General features: G+C 37.5%; 4 protein-coding genes across 4 annotated transcripts in view; 1 reads left to right on the forward strand and 3 right to left on the reverse strand.

Moving 5' to 3' along the window:
- LOC106080369 (microtubule-associated protein futsch) overlaps positions 1-3,796 on the reverse strand; it is a 47,472-nt gene extending 43,676 nt beyond the window's left edge. Inside the window, exon 1 of the mRNA XM_013241722.2 lies at positions 3,703-3,796. The gene's annotated coding sequence lies outside the window, so the exon portion shown is untranslated. The remainder of the gene's footprint in view (positions 1-3,702) is intronic.
- Positions 3,797-7,168: 3,372 nt separating this feature from the next.
- On the reverse strand, positions 7,169-7,753 carry LOC106080365 (piercer of microtubule wall 1 protein). The gene is made up of 2 exons (XM_013241714.2): positions 7,518-7,753; positions 7,169-7,446 (listed from the first exon to the last, which is right to left on the reverse strand). Exons 1-2 carry the CDS (start codon positions 7,657-7,659, stop codon positions 7,238-7,240), a joined length of 351 nt encoding a protein of 116 aa, XP_013097168.1. The 5' UTR covers positions 7,660-7,753; the 3' UTR covers positions 7,169-7,237.
- Positions 7,754-10,783: 3,030 nt separating this feature from the next.
- Positions 10,784-16,514, forward strand: LOC106080362 (multiple coagulation factor deficiency protein 2 homolog). The gene is made up of 4 exons (XM_013241711.2): positions 10,784-11,140; positions 11,199-11,286; positions 11,399-11,537; positions 16,083-16,514. The coding sequence occupies exons 1-4, from the start codon at positions 10,995-10,997 to the stop codon at positions 16,178-16,180; spliced, it is 471 nt and encodes a 156-aa protein (XP_013097165.2). The 5' UTR covers positions 10,784-10,994; the 3' UTR covers positions 16,181-16,514.
- A 76-nt stretch (positions 16,515-16,590) lies between these two features.
- On the reverse strand, positions 16,591-20,696 carry LOC106096408 (uncharacterized). The gene is made up of 4 exons (XM_059361383.1): positions 20,463-20,696; positions 20,266-20,386; positions 16,777-16,948; positions 16,591-16,708 (listed from the first exon to the last, which is right to left on the reverse strand). Exons 1-4 carry the CDS (start codon positions 20,694-20,696, stop codon positions 16,591-16,593), a joined length of 645 nt encoding a protein of 214 aa, XP_059217366.1.
- Positions 20,697-20,815: the final 119 nt, after the last annotated feature.

Consider the following 20,815-nt stretch of genomic DNA (forward strand, 5'->3'; position numbering starts at 1 on the left):
CTTTCCTTTCCTTTCCTTTCCTTTCCTTTCCTTTCCTTTCCTTTCCTTTCCTTTCCTTTCCTTTCCTTTCCTTTCTTCTTTCCTTTCCTTTCCTTTCCTTTCCTTTCCTTTCCTTTCCTTCTTTCCTTTCCTTTCCTTTCCTTTCCTTTCCTTTCCTTTCCTTTCCTTCCTTTCCTTTCCTTTCCTTTCCTTTCCTTTCCTTTCCTTTCCTTTCCTTTCCTTTCCTTTCCTTCCTTTCCTTTCCTTTCCTTTCTTTCCTTTCCTTTCCTTTCCTTTCCTTTCCTTTCCTTTCCTTTCCTTTCCTTTCCTTTCCTTTCCTTTCCTTTCCTTTCCTTTCCTTTCCTTTCCTTTCCTTTCCTTACCTTTCCTTTCCTGTCCTTTCCTTTCGTTGCCGCGGCTACCGACCTGCCAGAGATGTGGACTGCAACGATCCCATGATTCCAAGGCAAGACTTTGGACCCTCTGAAGCTCTATTGTACTGAAACTCTCTAAGCGTACAAAGGGCGATAGTGCCGAGCCCCAGAGAAAAATTTTTATTTCTTGTTTTTCAGGGTTATAACCTCCCCCATTCGGTGATCGTGGGTTCGAGTCTCACCAGAGATTTTGGGTGAAAAGAGGGTGCGGATTTTAATCCGCCCATGCCACTATCGACTTCATAATAAAAAGTAACCTGCCCTCCAGGCCTTGTCTACTCAGCGCTACAACACAACAAAGCTGTTAAAAAGCTCAAATATTTACTCATAATGTCTCTCATAATGTTTGCTTGTCGTTTAAGGGGATTTAAAAGCGAGAAGTCAAATCGACGATCGGTTTACATGGGCACCATACTTGGCACCCCAAAACTTTATGTGCAAAATGTTCAGCCAAATCTGATAACAAATACGCCCTCTAGAGGCTCATGCATGCTTTCGATAGACGGACGGACGATGTGTTATAAACGGTATGTCCATATTTGTATACCCTCATCTTATGGTGAAGGATATAATAAGGAAGTGCTGACCCAAGAAGAAAATCTTTGACTAAGCTATGGAACAAACAAATATTTCTGAGGAGTCAACTATCCCCACTATAATTGTAAGCTACCCTTTGGACATTCACAATACATACCCTTTACATGGATTATTCATATCCATATAATCTTAAGGTGTGAACGACCCATTAGAAACCATTTCGAAAAGCCTTGTTTTAAAACCAACAGATGGTGATGACACACAAAACGGAAGTCCTTGAAAAACGGATAACACAGCTTGTGTTTTCTTTTTATTTTAAATTAAGTTGTTGGCAAAACTATTGTTCATATCCGGTGCTTGGAGGATAGAGTATCATGTAATCGGTCTTGACCGATTTTCTTTTCCATTTTAATTTGCAATTTAGCCTTTTCGTTTTATTCTTTGTGTTGTTTTTTTGGATGTACTCCTTTGAATTTTGGTCAAGGCTGGATTGCATGTGAAAACTTTCTTACAATTTGAATCGTTTAGAAGGTATATGTGTGTATTAAACATGTGTGTATATAGTACATGTTTGGCTGTTTGTATGACCATTGATACATAGTGTAGAAAGATAGATGTACATATATATGTATGCATGAAGTGATGACGAGCTGTTTTTGCTACGTATCCATTCTGAAGCAGAGATAGATAATACATTGGTATGTCATACACACACGCCTCTACGTCTATACAAAGAGCGAGAGTGAGGGTTCATTATTATGGCTATGATAGACAGACACACACGCACGCACACAGAGCACAAAGCAGTGATTCAATGCGAGTTGGGTTTTGAAGGAGAACTTGAACGAGAGTGACACAAAGAGATAAAGAGTGAGTTGTGGGTGACATAGATAATGTTTGAGGGGCGAAGAGCGAAGGTAATGAAGCTGAAGGCGAAGTGATGTAGGAACGGCAGACAATTTGATTTTGATGTTTTGCCAATGTGAAAAAGTGCATTTGGTTCTTGGATGTTTTTTTTTTCAATGCAGCGCTGTTATTGAAAAATAGTCATGTTGATATTTACCCATGTTCCACCTGGAAGGATTGCCGCAGGAGCTAAGCTGTTTTTAGCAAAGCTGAGCTCTGTGATTTGCTCTACACCACCACTTTGCCGTCACTGTGTGTGTTTGAGAGGGGGATAGAGTGTGTGTGTCCTCAGTTTTGTTTAGGCGAAGAAGGTTGAGGTGGATGATTTTACCTCTTTACATTTTGTCGAGATTAATAATAAATGCACTGTTGTTATTGTTAAGTTTTTAGGTTTGCAAAGTCATTGCAGTAGTAGTTAGTTGTTGTTGTTGTTGTTAGGGTTAAGAAGGATTGTAAGGCCCAAAAGAGAATAGAAAATGTCGGTTAAACTGTGTTCTAATTATTTTTTTTATATTGCTTTGTTTTTGTTTTTGATGATTAAAGCGTATTTGCTGGTAAGTGTTGTATATGTGTACATGTGTGTATGTGGATGTTTGTGTTATCATCATATTGTTGCTACATATCTATGAAGTGTGATTGCATGCAGTGGCTGTAGGCTGCAGCACGATTAGACCACCAAGTGTGGCTTATATGCGCTGTGGCCGTAATGCCTGTTTTGTGTCTGTGTGTTTTGGTGTTATGGCAAATGATGACGACGATTGCGGCGACGACGACGATATGCTTTTACGCTTTTTCACAAAAAGATTTGACGGAAATACATGCATAGGCACGCACATAAACACATATCTATACACACACACACATACACTCATACATACATACACACTCACTCACTATTCATGGTTGTATTATTTAGTGTGTTTGCATTATTTTTGTGCAAGAGTCAACCTTGACCCTTTTAATGGATCCAATGTGTTGGCTTGTTTGGATGGTCGCTTCGTTGGCTGACTGACTGGCTGGCTGGCTGCTTGCTTGGTTGGTTAGTGGGAATTCTTCTTCATTGATTTCGAGGTAGTTGGTAGTAGTTCATAAAGAAATGCACACACAAGAAACAGAGGAATATACACTCACACACACTTACACACTTGCTTAGAGCAACACTTTAGAATTTTTTTCTCGTTATATTTTGTATATATACAGACATACATACATATGTATGAATATAATATGTACTATTTACATACATATGTTTGCTAGTAGTGTGGCTTTTCCGTGTTTTTTTTCTACTTTCTTTATATAACACTAAACACACGCAGCAGACACAGCCACATTTGATATTAATTAATCTTTCTATTTTATAAGAAGCTCACAATTCTAATTAGCCGTCTTAATCAGCAGCCATGGCTAAGGTTTAATCGATTTTTTCCCATGCAGACAGGCCCTTAGGGTCTATCTTTGAGTTTAGAGGATTGTTAATGTCACCATTTTCTAGGAGGTCATTTGAAACTTTAACCCGATTAAGAAGTATTCTATTTTCATGCTTTGGGGGGAAATTTTTCACCAATTTTTTGTGTATTAGTATTTGCTTTGCAAAATATCAAGGATGTTTATTCCACAAATGAGTGTGTTCGAGTGTTGGTGTTTAGTTGATTACCCTAAATTTGTTAACTGCTTATCGGAGCAAAAGTCGACGACGACTGAAATGAAAACTGAATGTCTACTGAAGAAATCTCCTTTCTGCCTGTGCAAATGACAGCTATCAAATGACAATAACAGCAATTGCGCAATGGCAATTACGAAACAGTGGCCACACTTCTGGCAGTGTCAAATAACGGTACTAACTTACCTTTGTGGTGGGTAATGCAGTGTAACAACGCATTGACGTGTTTACACAAACATTTTTGATGCCATCGATATCTTTCGCTTTCGGTTAGGGCCTGTTGCAACAAACAGGACATCAGACGTATTTCATTTTGTAAAAGGATGGAAGTATGCTTTAGTTTTTCAATATCATATTGATTGAGGCTTGAATTAATTCGTAAACATGGAAAACCTTTGCTAGCTTGTAAGCGCTTTTGTTGCTTGTTGTCATATGGTGCCCTTAGGCCGTAGATATCCAACAGCAGATTACCTAAAAGGGTTTTAATTGAACTATAAGGGCTAAGAAATATCGATTGATGGTTTCTAACTTTTATTTTATTTTGCTTACCTCATTTTTGGGCAATCTTCTGAACAATAACTTTTAAAAAATAAAATGAAAGTAAATGTCAGTCATAGGTAAAAAAAGAGAGAACAGAAAATTTATTTTGGATAACATTTTTTTTATAGGTCTATTATACGACACATCATGATCATTCTCACCATGTGTACGTGTTGATTACAGCTTTGCCAAAAACGGTACATCGGATTGTTCTTTTCTTTGAATTTATTTAATTTTTCTTACTTTTCTGCTCTTTCATAATATTTTCTTGGACAGAATATGTTTTTCAAAATCTGTCAAGTAATGATTACACATTTCTCTGTAAACGGTAATCGATAGACACCAATCATCGAACAAAATTAAATGATTTTGATTTTTCAGCCACGATTGATGGTCATGTGTACATGTGCATCAATACTCCTACAATGATCACGCATCATGATGTGCCCTGTAAATTGGCCATTAAACAATTTCGATAAAATTTGGCAAATTTATAGGACACTGGCTGAATCGTGCCCGCTCTGCTGCGCCTTTTGCTCGTTAGTAAGTCTATTCATGATGAAATGTCAAAGCATACTGAGCATCTTTCTCTTTGACACCATGTCTGAAATCCCACGTGATCTGTCAAATACTAATGCATGAAAATCCTAACCTCAAAAAAATCACCCTTTACTTTATATGGAACAAAATTATCCTTGGAATATTAACTTACGACAATTAAAGAGCTTTAAACGAATTACCATGCAACGAAAATATTAAATGTATATCGCAAAAGCATAGCAATATATATGCCTTTATCTGCATCCCATATGATCTTTACTGGTCTATGAATTGCCTCGGAGGGTTTAGGGTCATTAACGTTTGGGTGTTAGATATACTCCATTATTAAAAGTGTTTATTTCAGCTCGATATTATCGTGATGTCCGATTCAGGGGTGTTTTCGGGCGTGCCTTTGGTTTAAGGGGAGTTTATGGGATGATGCGACCTCAAACATTTGGCCCCGAAATTTGTACTCTTTGGGGGTTGTTTTGGGAAAGGGGCGGTGCTCCAAATACATGGTCCCACTTTTGGATATCAGATTCGTATTCTACTCCCAAATACCTTTATTTGAGCCCCATATTGCGATGGTCAGTAAATAATTGTTGTTTGTGGGATGTTTATTTCAGCTCGATATTATCGTGATGTCCGATTCAGGGGTGTTTTCGGGCGTGCCTTTGGTTTAAGGGGAGTTTATGGGATGATGCGACCTCAAACATTTGGCCCCGAAATTTGTACTCTTTGGGGGTTGTTTTGGGAAAGGGGCGGTGCTCCAAATACATGGTCCCACTTTTGGATATCAGATTCGTATTCTACTCCCAAATACCTTTATTTGAGCCCCATATTGCGATGGTCAGTAAATAATTGTTGTTTGTGGGATGTTTTTGGGAAGGGGTAAACCCGCAATACCTTTCATTTGAACACCACATTGATGTGGTTGGTGAATATGCCCGATTTAGGGGTGTTTTTGGAAGTGGGGTGGGGCTCTTAGCCCTGAAAATATATCAGCATCGTGCTCTACTCTCAAATATCATTTATTTGAACCCCATATTGCCATTGACCTCAAAATTGGATATCAAATTTGTTTTCTGATCTCAAATACCTTTCATTTAAACCCTTTAATGCAAAAGTCAGCAAATATGTCCGGTTTAGGGTAATGGGCCCTAAAAACTATCAATATCGAGATCCACTCCTTTAAGACCCAAAATTGTCATGATGAGCAAATACGTCCTATTTGAGTGTTGTTATGGGGGTGGGATGTCCCCTGGGCAGTTGGTTCCGAAGATTCGTGGTCTACTCCCAAATACCTTTCATTTGAGCCCCTTATTTCCATAGTCGGCAAACATGACCGGGGGTGTTTTGGGGGATGGGGCGGCCATTCAGTGCCTTGGCCCTGAAAATATATATCAGATTCGTATTCTGCTCTGAAATACTTCTTATTACAGCCCCATATTGGAATGGTCAGCAAATACGTCCTATATGGGTGGTGTTATGGGGGTGGGGTGGCCCCATACACACTTTTTCCCGAATGTTGATATCAGATTCGTGCTTTACTTTTGCTATTGTAGTAAATTTGTCCTCTTTGGTGGTTGTTTTTGGAAGGGGCGGCCCACTTGGTCCCACCAAATTGAATGTCAAATTCGTATTCTAGACTTAAATTACCTTTTATTTGAGCCCCATATTGCCATTATCAGTAAATAAGTCCTGTTTGGGGGTTGTTTTGCGTAAGGGGTGCACCCCCGGAAACTTAGTCGCACATTTGGGTTCCAAATTCGTATTCTACTCGCAAATACCTCTCATTTGGGTCCCATATTACCAAGGTCGGTAAATATATCCGATTAAGGGGTGTTTTGGGGGTTGGGGTGGTCCCCCAAACACTTGGTCTGACAATTGGATATCAGTTACGTTTTCTACTCTTAAATACCTTTAATTTGAGTTCCATATTGTCATGTTTGGTCTATATATATTTGGTAGGTTTTGGGGGTGGGCCTGCCCCCTAGGTACCCCATCTGAAATTAGGATACCAAATTTTTATTTTTAGGTAACTTTTAGAGAGCACACCAAATTTCGCTTAAATCGCACCACCCATCACCGAGATCTGGTATTTCTGAAAATTTGGGTAAGGGGGAGGGTCCGCTCCCCCTTCAGATATCAAAAAATGTAGTACCCTATTTTCACCATTGGATCATTATGCACCATCTGTAAAAATTTCAAGAAAATCGGTTCAGCCCTTTTTGAGTCTATAAGGAACACACAAATAAGGAACACGACAAAAAAAATCGTTGTATATCTACTCAGTATCGATGTCAAGGATGTGAATATAACTCGCTGTACCAAATTTCAGCAAAATCAGGTCATATACGCCTTTTGTGGATATAAGAGCTTAAATCGGACATGGCTATATCGTCTTAAAAACTGAAATTTTGGTAAAAAGAAAATGGAGGATTTTTCCTAGCAAATGAATTTGAAAAAATTTTCCATTCAATTGTAAAAAATGTTTCAATATAAATAAAATTTCTGCCAATTTTTTTTTATGATAAAATTTTGAAAAAAAATCCATATCAAAACAGTGATATTTTATGGACTTCAAAATAGTTTTTATTGATTTACAAATGTATTTATCCACCTCCACATTAATACAATTTCAATAGGATCTTCGGTCCATGTTAGTGTTCAAAGAGAAATTACGATACATGCCACAGCGATGAAGTTCATTGGAGAACCTTTGCGATAAAGGATGATAACGTGAAGGTATTGTATAAGGGTTTGGGGCATAGTATCCATAGTCGGAATTGCAAGTGCGGTACATGGTGTTCTGATCAGCTTCAACGCCATAGCCTTTGAAATTATTTGCTATCAAAATACAAGGAGGCAAACCATTAAACCATAATGTCATCCACAAACTCTGTAATCCTTTCACTTACGTTGATTTTGATTGACTTTTTCCCTGGTCTGCAGCTCTTCATATAACTTGGCAGTTTGTACTATGGGCTTGCGTTTTAGAAATTTCTGGTATTCCTTTTCGGGATTAAAGGTCTCATATACGTTGCAATAATTCTCGCACATATTTTCTAAAGAGTTTTTGCAATAAATTTCAGCTGATTAGATGTATGGAAGATTTAGAATTTTTGAAAGGAGTCTGATATGTTGTTTGTGAATAAATAAAATTGTTATGGAGTTTCCTTGGCAATTTATAGTGTTTATGATGTCTATGGTTGCCAGGGAGGCGAATTGCTACAACAAAGCATATTTTTTGAAATTTGATATGTCAGTATTTGTAAATAAGGCAAAGAAAGTTCGATTCGACCTGACATTTAAAATTTTCGGCAAATTTGTTTCGACCAATCAGAGCGAGAAAAAAGAAGTTTATTAATTTTTGAGCGTCAAGATAACACATATTTAAAAATGTTCACAATGTTCACGACATGGCGGACTTAGGCTTGATTTGTAGGGATGAGGAGGAGGAGTCATGGAGAGTTGAGCACCTATTATGAGTCTGCCCTGAAATTTCGAAAGTAGATGCAGGATTATGGCTACACAAAATCTATTTTCCTGTCTAAATTATATTCATGCAAAAGTCCTTTCGCCATTCTTGACTATTATAGCTTTAAATTGTATTTGGAGGGAGCTTCTCCAGACCTCGCGGTCGTTTAGTCATGCATGTTGGCTCCAAATCTTTTTCATTTTAATGTCTGGCAATGTATTGACTTAAATTTTATCACTGTTCTTCTGCGCTTTTTGGATTTTTCGGGGGGACGCAATAGACCTAAGTTCCCTGAGTGAAACTTATAGTGAATGAGGTTGTAAGATGCGTGCCATTATGTACTCTTAGTTTAAAACCCATAACAGCAGCAATCACAATTTATAAATTACTAGCTGGACTGGGCCTGCTCCGCTGCGCCTTCCTTTTTTTAGGGTGGGGACATTTCGCCCTTGATGCGGATATCGAAGTAGTGCCATTGTAGCCTATGACGCTGAACTCGTTCGAATCCTGGCGAGAACATCGAATAAAGCGGTGTTTATCCCCTCTTAATGTTGGCGACATTTGTGAGGTAAAATGCCATGCCGTTCTGACTTGGCTATAAAAAAGGTCCCTTATCATTGAGTTTAAACTTGAATCGGAAAGCACTCATTGATGTGTGAGAATTTGCCCCTTCTCGGTTCCTGGTGGTAATGTTCTTCCTAAGGGTAATGTTCTCATTAGGGAGGGATGGCACAGCTAGGTACTTGAACCCAAATTTTAATACCATATTCGTTTTTTGGTCTCCAATATCCGCCTCCAACCGATATCTAAAAATTATATAGCCTATGTTTTCATCCAGATAAACGAACACAATCAATGAAAATTTTAAGAAAATCGGTTCAGCCAAGTATCATATAGTCATAATGGGTCTAATGGCGTTTTTGAGGGGTGGCATGACCTCCCTAAACTTCGATCTGATTTTGTATGCCAGATTCGAAATCTACTCCCGAATACATTTCATTTGAGCCCCCTATGAAAATGAACGTCCAATATGTCTGTTTGGGGGAGTTTTGGGGTTGGGGCGGTCCGATGGGCACCTAAAATCAAATTTTAATACCATATTCGTATTCTACTCTCCAATACCATTCATTTGATATCTATATTGTTCCGATCGGTCCACTTTTGATTTTGGGTTGTGTTTTTGGTATAAGGGGGAGGATCCGTCCCCCTTCTGATACTGAAAAATTATATAGCCTATGTTTCCTTCCAGACCAACCTACGCAATATGTGAAAATGTCGAGAAAATTGGTTTTGCCGTTTTTTATACGGAACAAACAAACCGAGTCCCATGTATCCATAATTGGCTAATGTGTCCATTTTGGCGTTTTTGTGGGGGTGGGTGACCCCTTATACTTCGACATGAATTTGTATGTCAGATTCGTTATCTACTCCCGCATACTTTTCATTTGATACCCATATTGTCCTTATCGGTCCACTTTTGATTTTTGGTGGTGTTTTTGGAGTAAAGGTGGAGGGTCTGCCCCTTTTTGATATCAATAAATTATAAAGCCTATTCCTACTTCATGACCATATTCGTAATCTACTCCCAAATACCTTTCATTTGAGTCCTATATTGTCATAACCGTCAAATAAACCTTTTTTAGGGGGTTTTGGGGCTGGAGCGGCCCCCCAGGTACTTCGACCAAACATTTATTATAAAATTCGTACTCAACTCTTGAATACCTTTCATTTGAATTCCATATTGTGTCGATCGGTCCACTTTTATTTTTGGGAAGTACTTTTGAGGTAAGGGGGAGCGTCCGCCCCGCTCCCGCTATCAAAAATTGATATATCCTATGTTTCCTTCCAGACCAACCTACACAATCTGTGACAATTTCAAGGTAATCGGTTCCGCCGTTTTTGAATCTATACAGAACTAACAAATAAACCGACAAACAAACAAACACAAATTCAATTTTATATATAAGATTATAAGTTTATATTTTTGTACAGCGAATTCAAAAATGAGTTGACATATCAAATTCTCTCAGCTGGATTGATGCGGCCACCTGATAAATACACCTTGGAAGAAATGATTCGTGTTTATGAATGACAGATTGGTATTAGTATCCTGATTTCTTTATTTATCCGCTTGGTGGCGGAGGTAAAAAGTCTCCTTCTGAATCCAATCCAAATTTGGATTTCAGAGTTGTATTTCGTGTTATATACTGCAAGGTGGCTTTTTGGGGGGCGGACCTCGATATATATGACCCAAAGGTAAAATATCGGAATTTTAAACTACTTCTAAATACCATGTTCCATGACATTTATGTTCTACCGATCCTACAGTTTCTACAAGAGGGTGTTTTTGAGGGGAGTTTCCCCTTAAGAACCACGGACTAAGAAAAATGTTGTCTAAATTCGCTAAAGCTAGTGTTTTTTTTGGAAACGGATATGGGTGATTGCCCGTTTCCCTTTCATATACCAATAAATTAATTATACGTATACCTTATTTTCTTCCCCTAATCAGCAGCATAATCTGTCAAGGTTGGACAACAAAAATGTTTTACACAAAATTTACGAACCTGATTACTTGAGCAAGTACAACTCACATATTAAATGAGCAACATTTTCATCAGATAAGGCATTGATGGATGTAAATCTTTGCGGCCAAAATTTCAACTTCAATTTATTTTGAAGTTGCCACATAGTTTCAATACCATGTAACTTACAAAAAATTCTCCATTGTGCTTCAGCTGTATATGGGTCATGCGCACTAAAGCAGAACTATAAATTGTCCTAATACTGTGGATTTTTTTGTTTACGAGATGTTCAGCAGCTGAAACTTTACAAATACTTATTTTCTGGATTATTGCTCAAAAATAAATTTATCAAAAGTATCCTTCTATGCAAAAAATCTCCTTTTGTCGTTAGAATTATGCATAGTTTGATAAGAATAAGTCAGTTGTTGGTACTGGTGATTACATTAAGTGAAGCATTAAAGTATGCGGCTGCTGTCAAACGTGGACCCCATCATCCGCGCAGTGAACGCAAGGTGGACCAGCATTTAACCCATGAGGAGCAGTAAGCATTGAATTTTATTCTTTTTTCTTAAATTTAAATTGCTATCAATGATTTCTAGCCGCATTGAAGATGATTTAAAGGAGATGGGCATACAAGCCTCTGTGGAGAATATGTCAGAGGAGGAGAAGAATTTTTATTATTTTAAGGTAATTAAGTCAAAGCCTTTCAAATGGTTTCCAATGGTTTCTGTGAGAGGGAGAAATTTAAACATTCTGTTTTTTCAAAAGAATCTTTTAACCTTAGTTTATTTTTTGGTAGATTCACGATGGCGACAATAACAACGCTTTGGATGGTTTAGAACTTCTGCAGGCAGCTATGCATCAAGATGAACATTTCAAGACCATTGACCGTGATAATTTCATACAGAAAGCTAATGATGAGCTGAATCACATCATAGGTATGTATGCTTCTACTCCAAAAGTTGGGCATAAACAAATTTCGTTGACATTTTTAGTTTTTTGTATAGCAAATTTTGCAAGTTTTCGCATAACCTTGTCAAAATTGTTTTCTTATTTTGTAAAAATGTTTCTACATAGAATTTTGTCAAATTTTTTTTCTACAGAAAGTTTTGTCAACAGATTTGGCGACCTGGTAGCCGAGTTGGTAGCGTGCTTGGATTACCAGTGAAGGGGTCTTGGGTTCGATTCCCGCCAGAAGCCTTGGTCTGTCGCTACTGTGGTATCACAAATGCAAATTTTGCCCATGAACATTCCACTAACAGGGGCAAACTTCTCACACATCAATGAGTGCAGTCCGATTCGAGTTTAAGCTCAATGATAAGTGGTCTCACAATGGACTTAAAATTGTCTAAATGAGTCTGTAAAGGACTGCCACTCTTACCTAATCTAACCTACCTTTGTCAAAATTTTATCTATATAAAATTTTTTTCAAAATTTTTTGTATAGAACATTTTGTCCAAATTTTATTTCGTCTGTTTGCGCTCTTTTATTCGAGAGCCGAAAGACTTTTTTCCACTATTCCGACTAAAAACTAATCATTAATGCTTAGAAACACAAGACACATCAACATTGTTCTAGTGAACAACAAAAAGAGTTTGTCAATTTTTATATGTTCTAGTTGTTCTAAGCATTGTTGACTAGTAGACCATCGTAGCGTAGAGGTTAGCATGTCCGCCTATGACTCTGAACGCCTGGGTTCGAATCCTGGCGAGACCATCAGAAAAAATATTCAGCTGTGGTTTTCCCCTCCTAATGCTGGCAACATTTGTGAGGTACTATGCTATGTAAAACTTCTCCAAAGAGGTGTCGCACTGCGGCACGCCGTTCGGACTTTGCCCCTGTTCCTTAGTGGAATGTTCATGGGCAAAATTTGCGTACAAGCATTGTTGACTAGTTTTTGTCGGGATAGTGAAACATTAGTTTTTCTGCTCTCTTACTGCCATTGAGAGAGATCGGCGACTTATTCAGCTCCCTTTCAGAACAAAAGCGTGCTCTACACAGACCTCAAAAGTCGTTGGGTGTGTAGAGCATCTTAATCAATACAAGGCGAAATTGCGAAAAAAAGTTATTTCTTTGGGAAACTTTGTCATTTTTTCTAGAATATGTTGTAAAATTTTTTATGGAAAATTTTGTCAAAATTTGTTTTTTATGCAAAACCAGTGGGACAGTGCCAGCTCCGCTGAGCCATCTTTTACAATATGTGGAACAAAATTATCCTCTTAATATTAACTTTCGACAATTAGAGGGCTTTTAGTTAAATACCATGTCCAGAAAGTGGTATATCTATATCGCTTCACTAACAGTGTATCAAAATAAATGCCTATATTTGAATCCCATATGATCTTAATCTATAAAATCGTGGGTCATTTAAATTTGGATATTGAACGTACCCCATTCTTAAAAGACTCTACTTGAGCCGAAAATTCCCATGAGGATTTTGGAAGTGGGACGGCCCCGCAGATATTTTGCCTCGAATTTTGATATAAAATTAGTTCCATTCTCCCAAAGACCTTTTATTTGAACCTCTCTTTGTCGTAATTGACAAATATGTCCAGTTTGGGGGTGTTTAGGGGGTGGAGCGGCTATCCAGACACTTAGTCCTGAAAAAATATCAGCTTCGTGCTCTACTCTCAAATATCATTTAGTTTAATCCCATACTCCCATTGGTTTTAGGGGAGTTTATGGAATGAGGTGTACGCCAAACATTTGGCCTCAAAATTAGTTATCAAAATCGTTTTCTAATCTCAAATACCTTTCAACCTTTCATTTGAGCTGCATATTGCCATGGTCGGTAAATTTGTATTGTTAGGGGGTGTTTTGGGGAAGGGGCGGTGCTTCAAATACATGGTCCCACATTTGGATGTCAGAATCGTGTTCTACTCCCAAATACCTTTATTTGTGCCCCGAATTCCGACGGTCAGTAATTATTGGTGCTTGTGGGGTGCTTTGGGGAAGGGGTAGACCCCCAGAAAATTGGTCCCGAAAGTGGACCGTGGTCCCAAGACCACGCCAATTCATTGACATGGTCGGTAAATAGGTCCGATGTAGGATTTTGGAGAGTGGAGTGGTTCCTCAAACATTTTGCCCTGAAAATAAATCAGCATATTACCATTGGTCTCAAAATAGGATACTAAATTCGTTTTCTAATCTCAAATACCCTTGATTTAAAATCCTTGTTGCAAAAGTCAGCAAATATGTCCGGTTTAGGGTATGGGCCCTAAAAATTATCAATATCCAGCTCCATTCTCTTTAAGACCCACATTGTCATGGTGTTGGAATTGTTATGGGGATGGGACGTCTCCTAGACAGTTGGTCCCGAACTGATTCGTGCTCTACTCCCAAATGCCTTTCATTTGAGCTCCATATTTCCATTGCCGGCAAACATGTCTGGTGTGGGGGGTGTTTTGGGGGATGGGGCGGCCACCCAGCAACTTGGCCCTAAAAATCTATATAAAACTTGCCGAACCGGCCCGCTCCGCTGCGACTTCTTTAACTCTAATATCTAATATCATTTTAGGGTGGGGACAATTCGCCCTGAATGTGGATATTAAATTCGTGCCACTGCAGTTTAAGTCCGCCTATGACGCTGAACGCCTGCGTTTGATTCCTGGCGGCATAATGCTGGCGACATTTGCGAGGTACCAAGCATGGTCATGTAAAGATTCATCCCAAAAAGGTGTCGCACTGCGGCACGTCGTTCGGACTCTGCTATAAAAAAGGTTCCTTACCATTAAGTTCAAACGTAAATCGGAAAGAACTCATTGATGTGTGAGAAGTTTGCCACTGCTCGGTTCCTGGGTAAATTTTCACTCTACTCCCAACTGCCTTTCTTTTGAGTCCTATACTACCGTACTGGTACTTATTGCTGGTGTAGGGGGTATTTCGGGGATGGGGTGGTAATCCAGATACATGGCCCTTAAAGTAAATATAAGATTCATGCTCTATTTTCAAATACATTTTATTTGAGCTCCATAATGGCATGATCGGTAAATAACTTCTGTTTGAGGGTGGGGTGGATCTCAGGAAAATCAATAAATTTCCACCCCCATACCCTAAAAAAGATATCAAATTCTAACTTTACTCCCAAATACCATTGATTTGAGCTCCATATCGCCATAGTCGGATATGAAGTTCAGTTTAGGCGGAGCATTTTAGGGCGTGCCCCCAAACACTTGGCTCCAAAATTGGATATCAAGTTCGTTTTCAACTCTCAAATACCTTTTGTTTGAGCCCCATATTTTCATATTGGGTCAATAAACCTATTTGAGAAATTTTTAGGAGGAGAAGCGCCATCCAGACTTAACCGCAAATTTCAATGTCATATTCGTAATCTACTCCCAAATTCCTTTCAATGGAGCCCTATATTGATATGAACGTTCAATTTGTCTACTTTGAGGAGTTTTGGGGTTAGGGCGACCTCCTGGGTAACCAATTTTAAAACCCATATTCGCATTCTACTCTTCATTACCTTTCATTTAATACCCATATTGTCATTATCAGCCCACTTTTAATTTTGGTTGGTCTTTTTGGGGTAACGGGGGAGGGTCCGCCCCCTTCCGACATCAACAAAATATAAAGCTTGTTCCTCTGTCTTGCCCATACCATCGGTAAACTTTTATTTTTGGGTTGTAAGAGGGCGGAGGGAGGTCCGCCCCCCCTTCGATATTAAAAAATTATATAGCCTATGTTTCCTTCCAGACCAAGCTGCACAATTTGTGAAAATTTCAAAGCAATCGGTTCAGCCGTTTTTGAGTCTATACGGAACAAACAAACAAACACTAATTGATTTTTTATATATAAGATTTGTTCTAAATTTTGTCTAGGCAAAGTTTGTTAAAAGTTTTTTTTTTTAATAAAATGTAAAAATTTCTTCTATAGAATATGTTGTCAAATATTTTTCATGTTGTTTAAAGAACATTTTGTCAAAATTTATAAATTTTTTTTTTGTATATACGATTTTGTTAATATTTTCTTGCATAAAAACTTTGTCAAAATTTTTTTCTACAGACACTTTCATCAACATTTATTCTTTGTCTATAGGAAATTTTGTCAAAATTTTTGTATAGAAATTTTTTTCTAAATTGTTCCTGTAGTAAATTTGGTCAAAATTTTTATTTTATAGAAAATTTGGTCTATATTTTTTCTATGGCAAATTTAGTTAAAATTTTTTGTATAAAAAATTTTTAAATAAATTTTTCTATAGAGAATATTTTTTCAAAATGTTGTTAACTTTTTTTCCATATAGACTTTGTAATTTTTTTTTCAAAATAATATTTTGTTAACATGTTTTCCATAGAAATTTTTGTCAAAATCTAAAAAAGTTTGTTAAATTAATTTTTTTTTTATAATTCACAAAATTTTTATTTAAAAAAATTTATGGATTTTTTTTTTAATATAATATTTTATTGTTTATTAATTTTTGTCTTTCATTTCAAAGTCCACCAAACTAAAGTAAAAATTTAAATTTGTTTTTCTCATTTCAGATGTGATTGATGAATTCCTGGTGATTGCCGATGCCAATAAAGATGGCTTTCTACACTACAACGAATATGTTCGAGCAGTAACTGGTACCAGCGACTAGTATAGGTCTTATTAAATATGAAGAAAAAAAAACCACAGAAATCCTTAACTTCCGCATTTATTGTTTGAGATTAAAGTAAATGCCAAAGACTGTTTTTGGGAAAAGTATGCCTAAACCTTGATGGCGACCCTATACTGGGAATAATTTGGATGCCAAAACCCACCTTGAAGGATAAGCATATCTCAAACATTTAAAAAACTCGAAATATTTTTTAAAAAAAAGTATGAAAAATTAAGCCAAGTTTTTATATAAAATTTAATTTTTAATGTTATCGTTATGTTGAAATTTCTATAAAAACTAACATTTAATGCTCACAAAATCTACAATACAATAATTTTTTTGTATGAAATATCAATAAAAAAAATAAATAATGAGTCTTAGTTTATACACTACAGAACAATACGGAAAAATTAAAGAATATTTTCACACTTCAGGGTTATATTGCAGGGCATTCCCCTCAGGCCATTGTAGGCGGCTTCTTCAACCATAACAGCTAATTCGATATAGCGGCGGTTCTCAACAGGAGTTCTGTAAATGGGGAAATTATTTTATTGAAAAATTATTGAGAGTTTTATAGTTAAGCCCTGGGAACTTGCCCTTGAAATTTCTCGATTCCTTCAATTAAAGCTTTTGCTGCCTTTGCATATTCATAGGCAATTTGTGGCGATTCACAGGCTGCTGCATATAGGCATTCGTCAAAACCACCCTGGGCTGCCAAGAATCCGGTGATCATATAATCCTCGCCTTTGATTAGATCTAAAGAAAATCCTAAAAAAAGGAAATGGATTGAAGAGACATGGTCAATAATGCTTCCAGAAAATTTCTTGTTACATAGAATATTTCATTAAATATATTAAAGAAATAAAAAATATTTTTAAATCATGATAGATTCGTAAAAACGCGAAAAAAATTTTCCATTCGAGAACGGATAGAAATAACCCTTTGAAATTTCGGAGCGTCTCTTGGTATGGTCCCAATGTCGACCACCTAGTATTTTGAAACAAAAATTGTTCGTTATGCTACATTTTCATATGTGGTCCGATTTCCAAAATTATTTATATCTGAGCTTTTGGTGGGACGCTTTACCCTTTAAACCAGAACGTATTTGGAAATACCTCTGAGCTTTTGGTGGGACGTTTCACCCTTTAAACCAGAATGTATTTGGAAGCACCTCACGTTATTTATATCCCCTTTCGGAACCCAGTGTTTACGGTCGGCCCCAATCCCAAAACACACCCAAAATAGACTTATTTACGGATGTCGGCAATATGGGGCTCAAATAAAAGGTATTTGAAAGTAGAACACGTTCGATTTGGCTGAAATTTTGCATGAGGTTTATTGCTATGACTTCCAATAACTGTGATAAGTATAGTTTAAATTGGCCCATAATCTGATATACATAGCTGCAATATCAACCGATCTTGAATCTTGACTTCTTGAGCCACTAGAGAGCGCAATTCTTATCCGATTTGGCTGAAGGTGTTTTGTTATGACTACCAACAGTTGTGCCAAATATGGTTTTAATTGGTTCACAACCTCATATAGCTGACATATAAACCGATTGTCGATCTTGATTTTTTGAGCCTCTAGAGGGCGCAATTCCTATCTGATTTGGCTGAAATTTTGCGAGAAGTGTTTGTTTGACTTCCAACAAATGTGCCAAATATGGTTTTAATTGGCCCATAACCTGATCTAGCTGCCATATAAACTGATCTGGGATCTTGACTTCTTGAGCCTCTAGAGGTCGCAATTATTATCCGATTTGGCTGAAATTTTGTACAACGTCTTCTCTCATGACCTTAAGCTTACGTGTCATTTATGGTCTGAATGCGATCCATGGTGAAGGGTACATAAGATTCGGCCGGGCCGAACTTAGCACGCTTTTACTTGTTTATATGAAATTCGTACTGTACTCCTGAATACCTTTCATTTGAGTTCCATATTGTCCCGATCGGTACACTTTTATTTGTGGGTAGTACTTTTGGCGTAAAGGGAAGGGTCTCTTCCGATATCAAAATATAGCCTATATTTCCTTCCAGACCAACCTACAGAAACTGTGAAAATTTCAAAGTAATCGGTTTAGCCGTTTTTGAGTCTATACGAAAAAAAAAAACAAACAAACCGACAAACAAACACAAATTTATTTTTATACCCTCCGCCATAGGGGTATACTAATTTCGTCGTTCTGTTTATAAGACCCCATAAAGTATATGTATTCTTGATCTTCATGACATGTAAAGTCGATCTAGCCATATCCGTCCGTCCGTCCGTCTGTAGAAAGCAAGCCAACTTTCGAAGTAGAAAAGTTATTCCCTTGAAATTTTGCACAAATACTTTTTACACCCGTAGCGCAGAGTTTAGCATGTCCGCCTATGACGCTGAACGCTTGGGTTTGAATCCTGGCGAGACCATCAGAAAAAATTTTCAGTGGTGGTTTTCCCCTTCTAATGCTGGCAACATTTGTGAGGTACTATGACATGTAAAACTTCTCTCCAAAGAGGTGTCGCACTGCGGCACGCCGTTCGGACTCGGCTATAAAAAGGAGGCCCCTTATCATTGAGCTTAAACTTGAATCGGACTGCACTCATTGATATGTGAGAAGTTTGCCCGTGTTCCTTAGTGGAATGTTCATGGGCAAAATTTGCAATTCGCATTTACTTTTTATTAATGTAGGTCGGTTGGGATTGTAAATGGGCCAAATCGGTCCATGCTTTGATAAAGCTGCCATATAAACCGATCTTGGGTCTTGACTTCTTGAGCCTCTAGAGCCACGCAATTCTCGTCCGATTTGACATAAGTTTTGCACGTGGTGTTTTGGTATCACTTTCAACAACTGTGCTAAGTATGGTTCAAATCGGTCTGAAAACTGGTATAGCTGCCGCATAAACCGATCTTGGTTCTTGACTTCTTGAGCCGCTAGAGGGCGCAATTCTCATCCGATTTAGCTGAAATTTTGCATGAGGTGTTTTGTTATGCCTTCCAACAACTGTGTTAAGTATGGGGTACATCGGTTCATAACCTGATATAGCTGCCATATAAACGGATGTGGGATCTTGACTTCTTGTGCCTTTAAAGGGCGCAATTCTAATCCGATTTGGCTGAAATTTTGTATAACGGCTTTTCCCATGACCTTCAACATACGTCTTCAATATGGTCTGAATCGATCTGTAGCTTGACACAGCTCCCATATAAACCGATCTCCCAATTTTACTACTTGAACCCCTACAAGGCGCAATTCTTATCGGAATGGCCTGAAATATAACACAATGACTCTTACAATGTTGAGCATTCAATTGTTTGCCTAAAAAGGGATACCGCACAAAGAACTCGACAAATGCTATCCATGGATTCGGCCCAGCCGAGCTTAGCACGCTCTTACTTGTTATATATAAGAAGATTAGAGAAAATCTTAAATATTGTATAAGGCGATTCCATAAAAACCTCACGCAAAAAACGATGTAAAGAATTTCACACAAATTTAATTTCAAAGCGGATTGTGCGTAACCTTTTTCAATATTTAAATGGAATTAATTTTATTTTGGTCATTAATTGGCAATCGTTCATTCATTCGTGCAACAGAAAATAATTTCTGATAAAAGAACTCAAAAAGGCATCACCCTAATGTATATAGCTCCTTTATAAGTAAACGAATCAAGTCAGAATCTCTTAGGAGACCATTTAGCTATATCCATCTGCCAATCTGCTTGTCCATATATTTGACTAAGTGTCCCTCTGTCCGCCATCTGGCTGCATATATAGCTTCCATATATAAATTCGTCAGGTTTTTACTAACATTCCAAAATGCGGCCATTTGTCAACCTATCTTTAAAAATTTTTTCACACAGGATTTTATCATAACTATTGAAATTGATGTTAAATTTCATAAAAATTTATTCATAAGTATCGATTGTCGTATACACATATATGTGTATTAACTGAGTTATTATAATTTTAAATTTTGTACTGCCCATCTAATCACTTCAGCATAATATTGTGGAAAATTTCCATAAAACATTTTCCGATGTGTACTTTTGCCATTTGAATTTTTGATTTAAATGATAAAATTTACGATTTTTACATACCACTGTCGTCTGAGCGTGCATATCCATAGTTACTCCAATGTCCTGCACCCAACATACCAGCAGAAAATATTAGGATTTTCAAAAGCAAAATTATAAGCAAATTGGTAACATTTAAACTTAAGACCTAGAAAGACGAATTTCAAATTTTTTTTTTTTAATCAGCACTCATTCATAATTTCCGCTTTGGTATCTCTTCGTACTTGGCTGTTACCGGCCGAACGATTTAATAATTCCTTAGCCACTTGGACCACAACATGCCCCGTAGGACTAGAGACCACATCTTGTATTCCCCTTAACCATTTCAAAGGTTTGCTAGGTTCGTCGGTCACTTCGTTTTGTTGGATATCATCATAACTGGGTATTGTGCCTCCATTGGCCAAAACAAGAAAATAAAGTAAAATTATGAGTGACTTCACAATACGGAGTTGCAACATTTTGATTTTTTTAAGTATTTTATTCACTGTCACTTTCAATGTCACCACCGTTACAAGTTGCACGCGTAACTAAATCGTTGCAAGTGCCTGCACTGCGTTTTTATCGCCATCGAATCTTT

This window comes from Stomoxys calcitrans, chromosome 2 (genome assembly GCF_963082655.1).
Source record: "Stomoxys calcitrans chromosome 2, idStoCalc2.1, whole genome shotgun sequence".
Lineage (NCBI taxonomy): Eukaryota > Metazoa > Arthropoda > Insecta > Diptera > Muscidae > Stomoxys > Stomoxys calcitrans.

What these genes read in the sequence shown, in the direction of transcription:
- LOC106080362 (XM_013241711.2), top strand. Translation starts at nt 10,995, where the DNA reads ATGCATAGTTTGATAAGAATAAGTCAGTTGTTGGTACTGGTGATTACA. An exon ending in CATTTAACCCATGAGGAGCA is followed by an intron (nt 11,141 to 11,198) that starts GTAAGCATTGAA and finishes AATGATTTCTAG; the next exon opens with CCGCATTGAAGATGATTTAA. An exon ending in AGAATTTTTATTATTTTAAG is followed by an intron (nt 11,287 to 11,398) that starts GTAATTAAGTCA and finishes ATTTTTTGGTAG; the next exon opens with ATTCACGATGGCGACAATAA.
- LOC106096408 (XM_059361383.1), bottom strand. Translation starts at nt 20,696, where the DNA reads ATGTTGCAACTCCGTATTGTGAAGTCACTCATAATTTTACTTTATTTT. An exon ending in GTTCGGCCGGTAACAGCCAA is followed by an intron (nt 20,387 to 20,462) that starts GTACGAAGAGAT and finishes TCGTCTTTCTAG; the next exon opens with GTCTTAAGTTTAAATGTTAC. An exon ending in GGAATCGAGAAATTTCAAGG is followed by an intron (nt 16,709 to 16,776) that starts GCAAGTTCCCAG and finishes CCCCATTTACAG; the next exon opens with AACTCCTGTTGAGAACCGCC.
- LOC106080365 (XM_013241714.2), bottom strand. Translation starts at nt 7,659, where the DNA reads ATGTGCGAGAATTATTGCAACGTATATGAGACCTTTAATCCCGAAAAG. An exon ending in AAAAGTCAATCAAAATCAAC is followed by an intron (nt 7,447 to 7,517) that starts GTAAGTGAAAGG and finishes GTATTTTGATAG; the next exon opens with CAAATAATTTCAAAGGCTAT.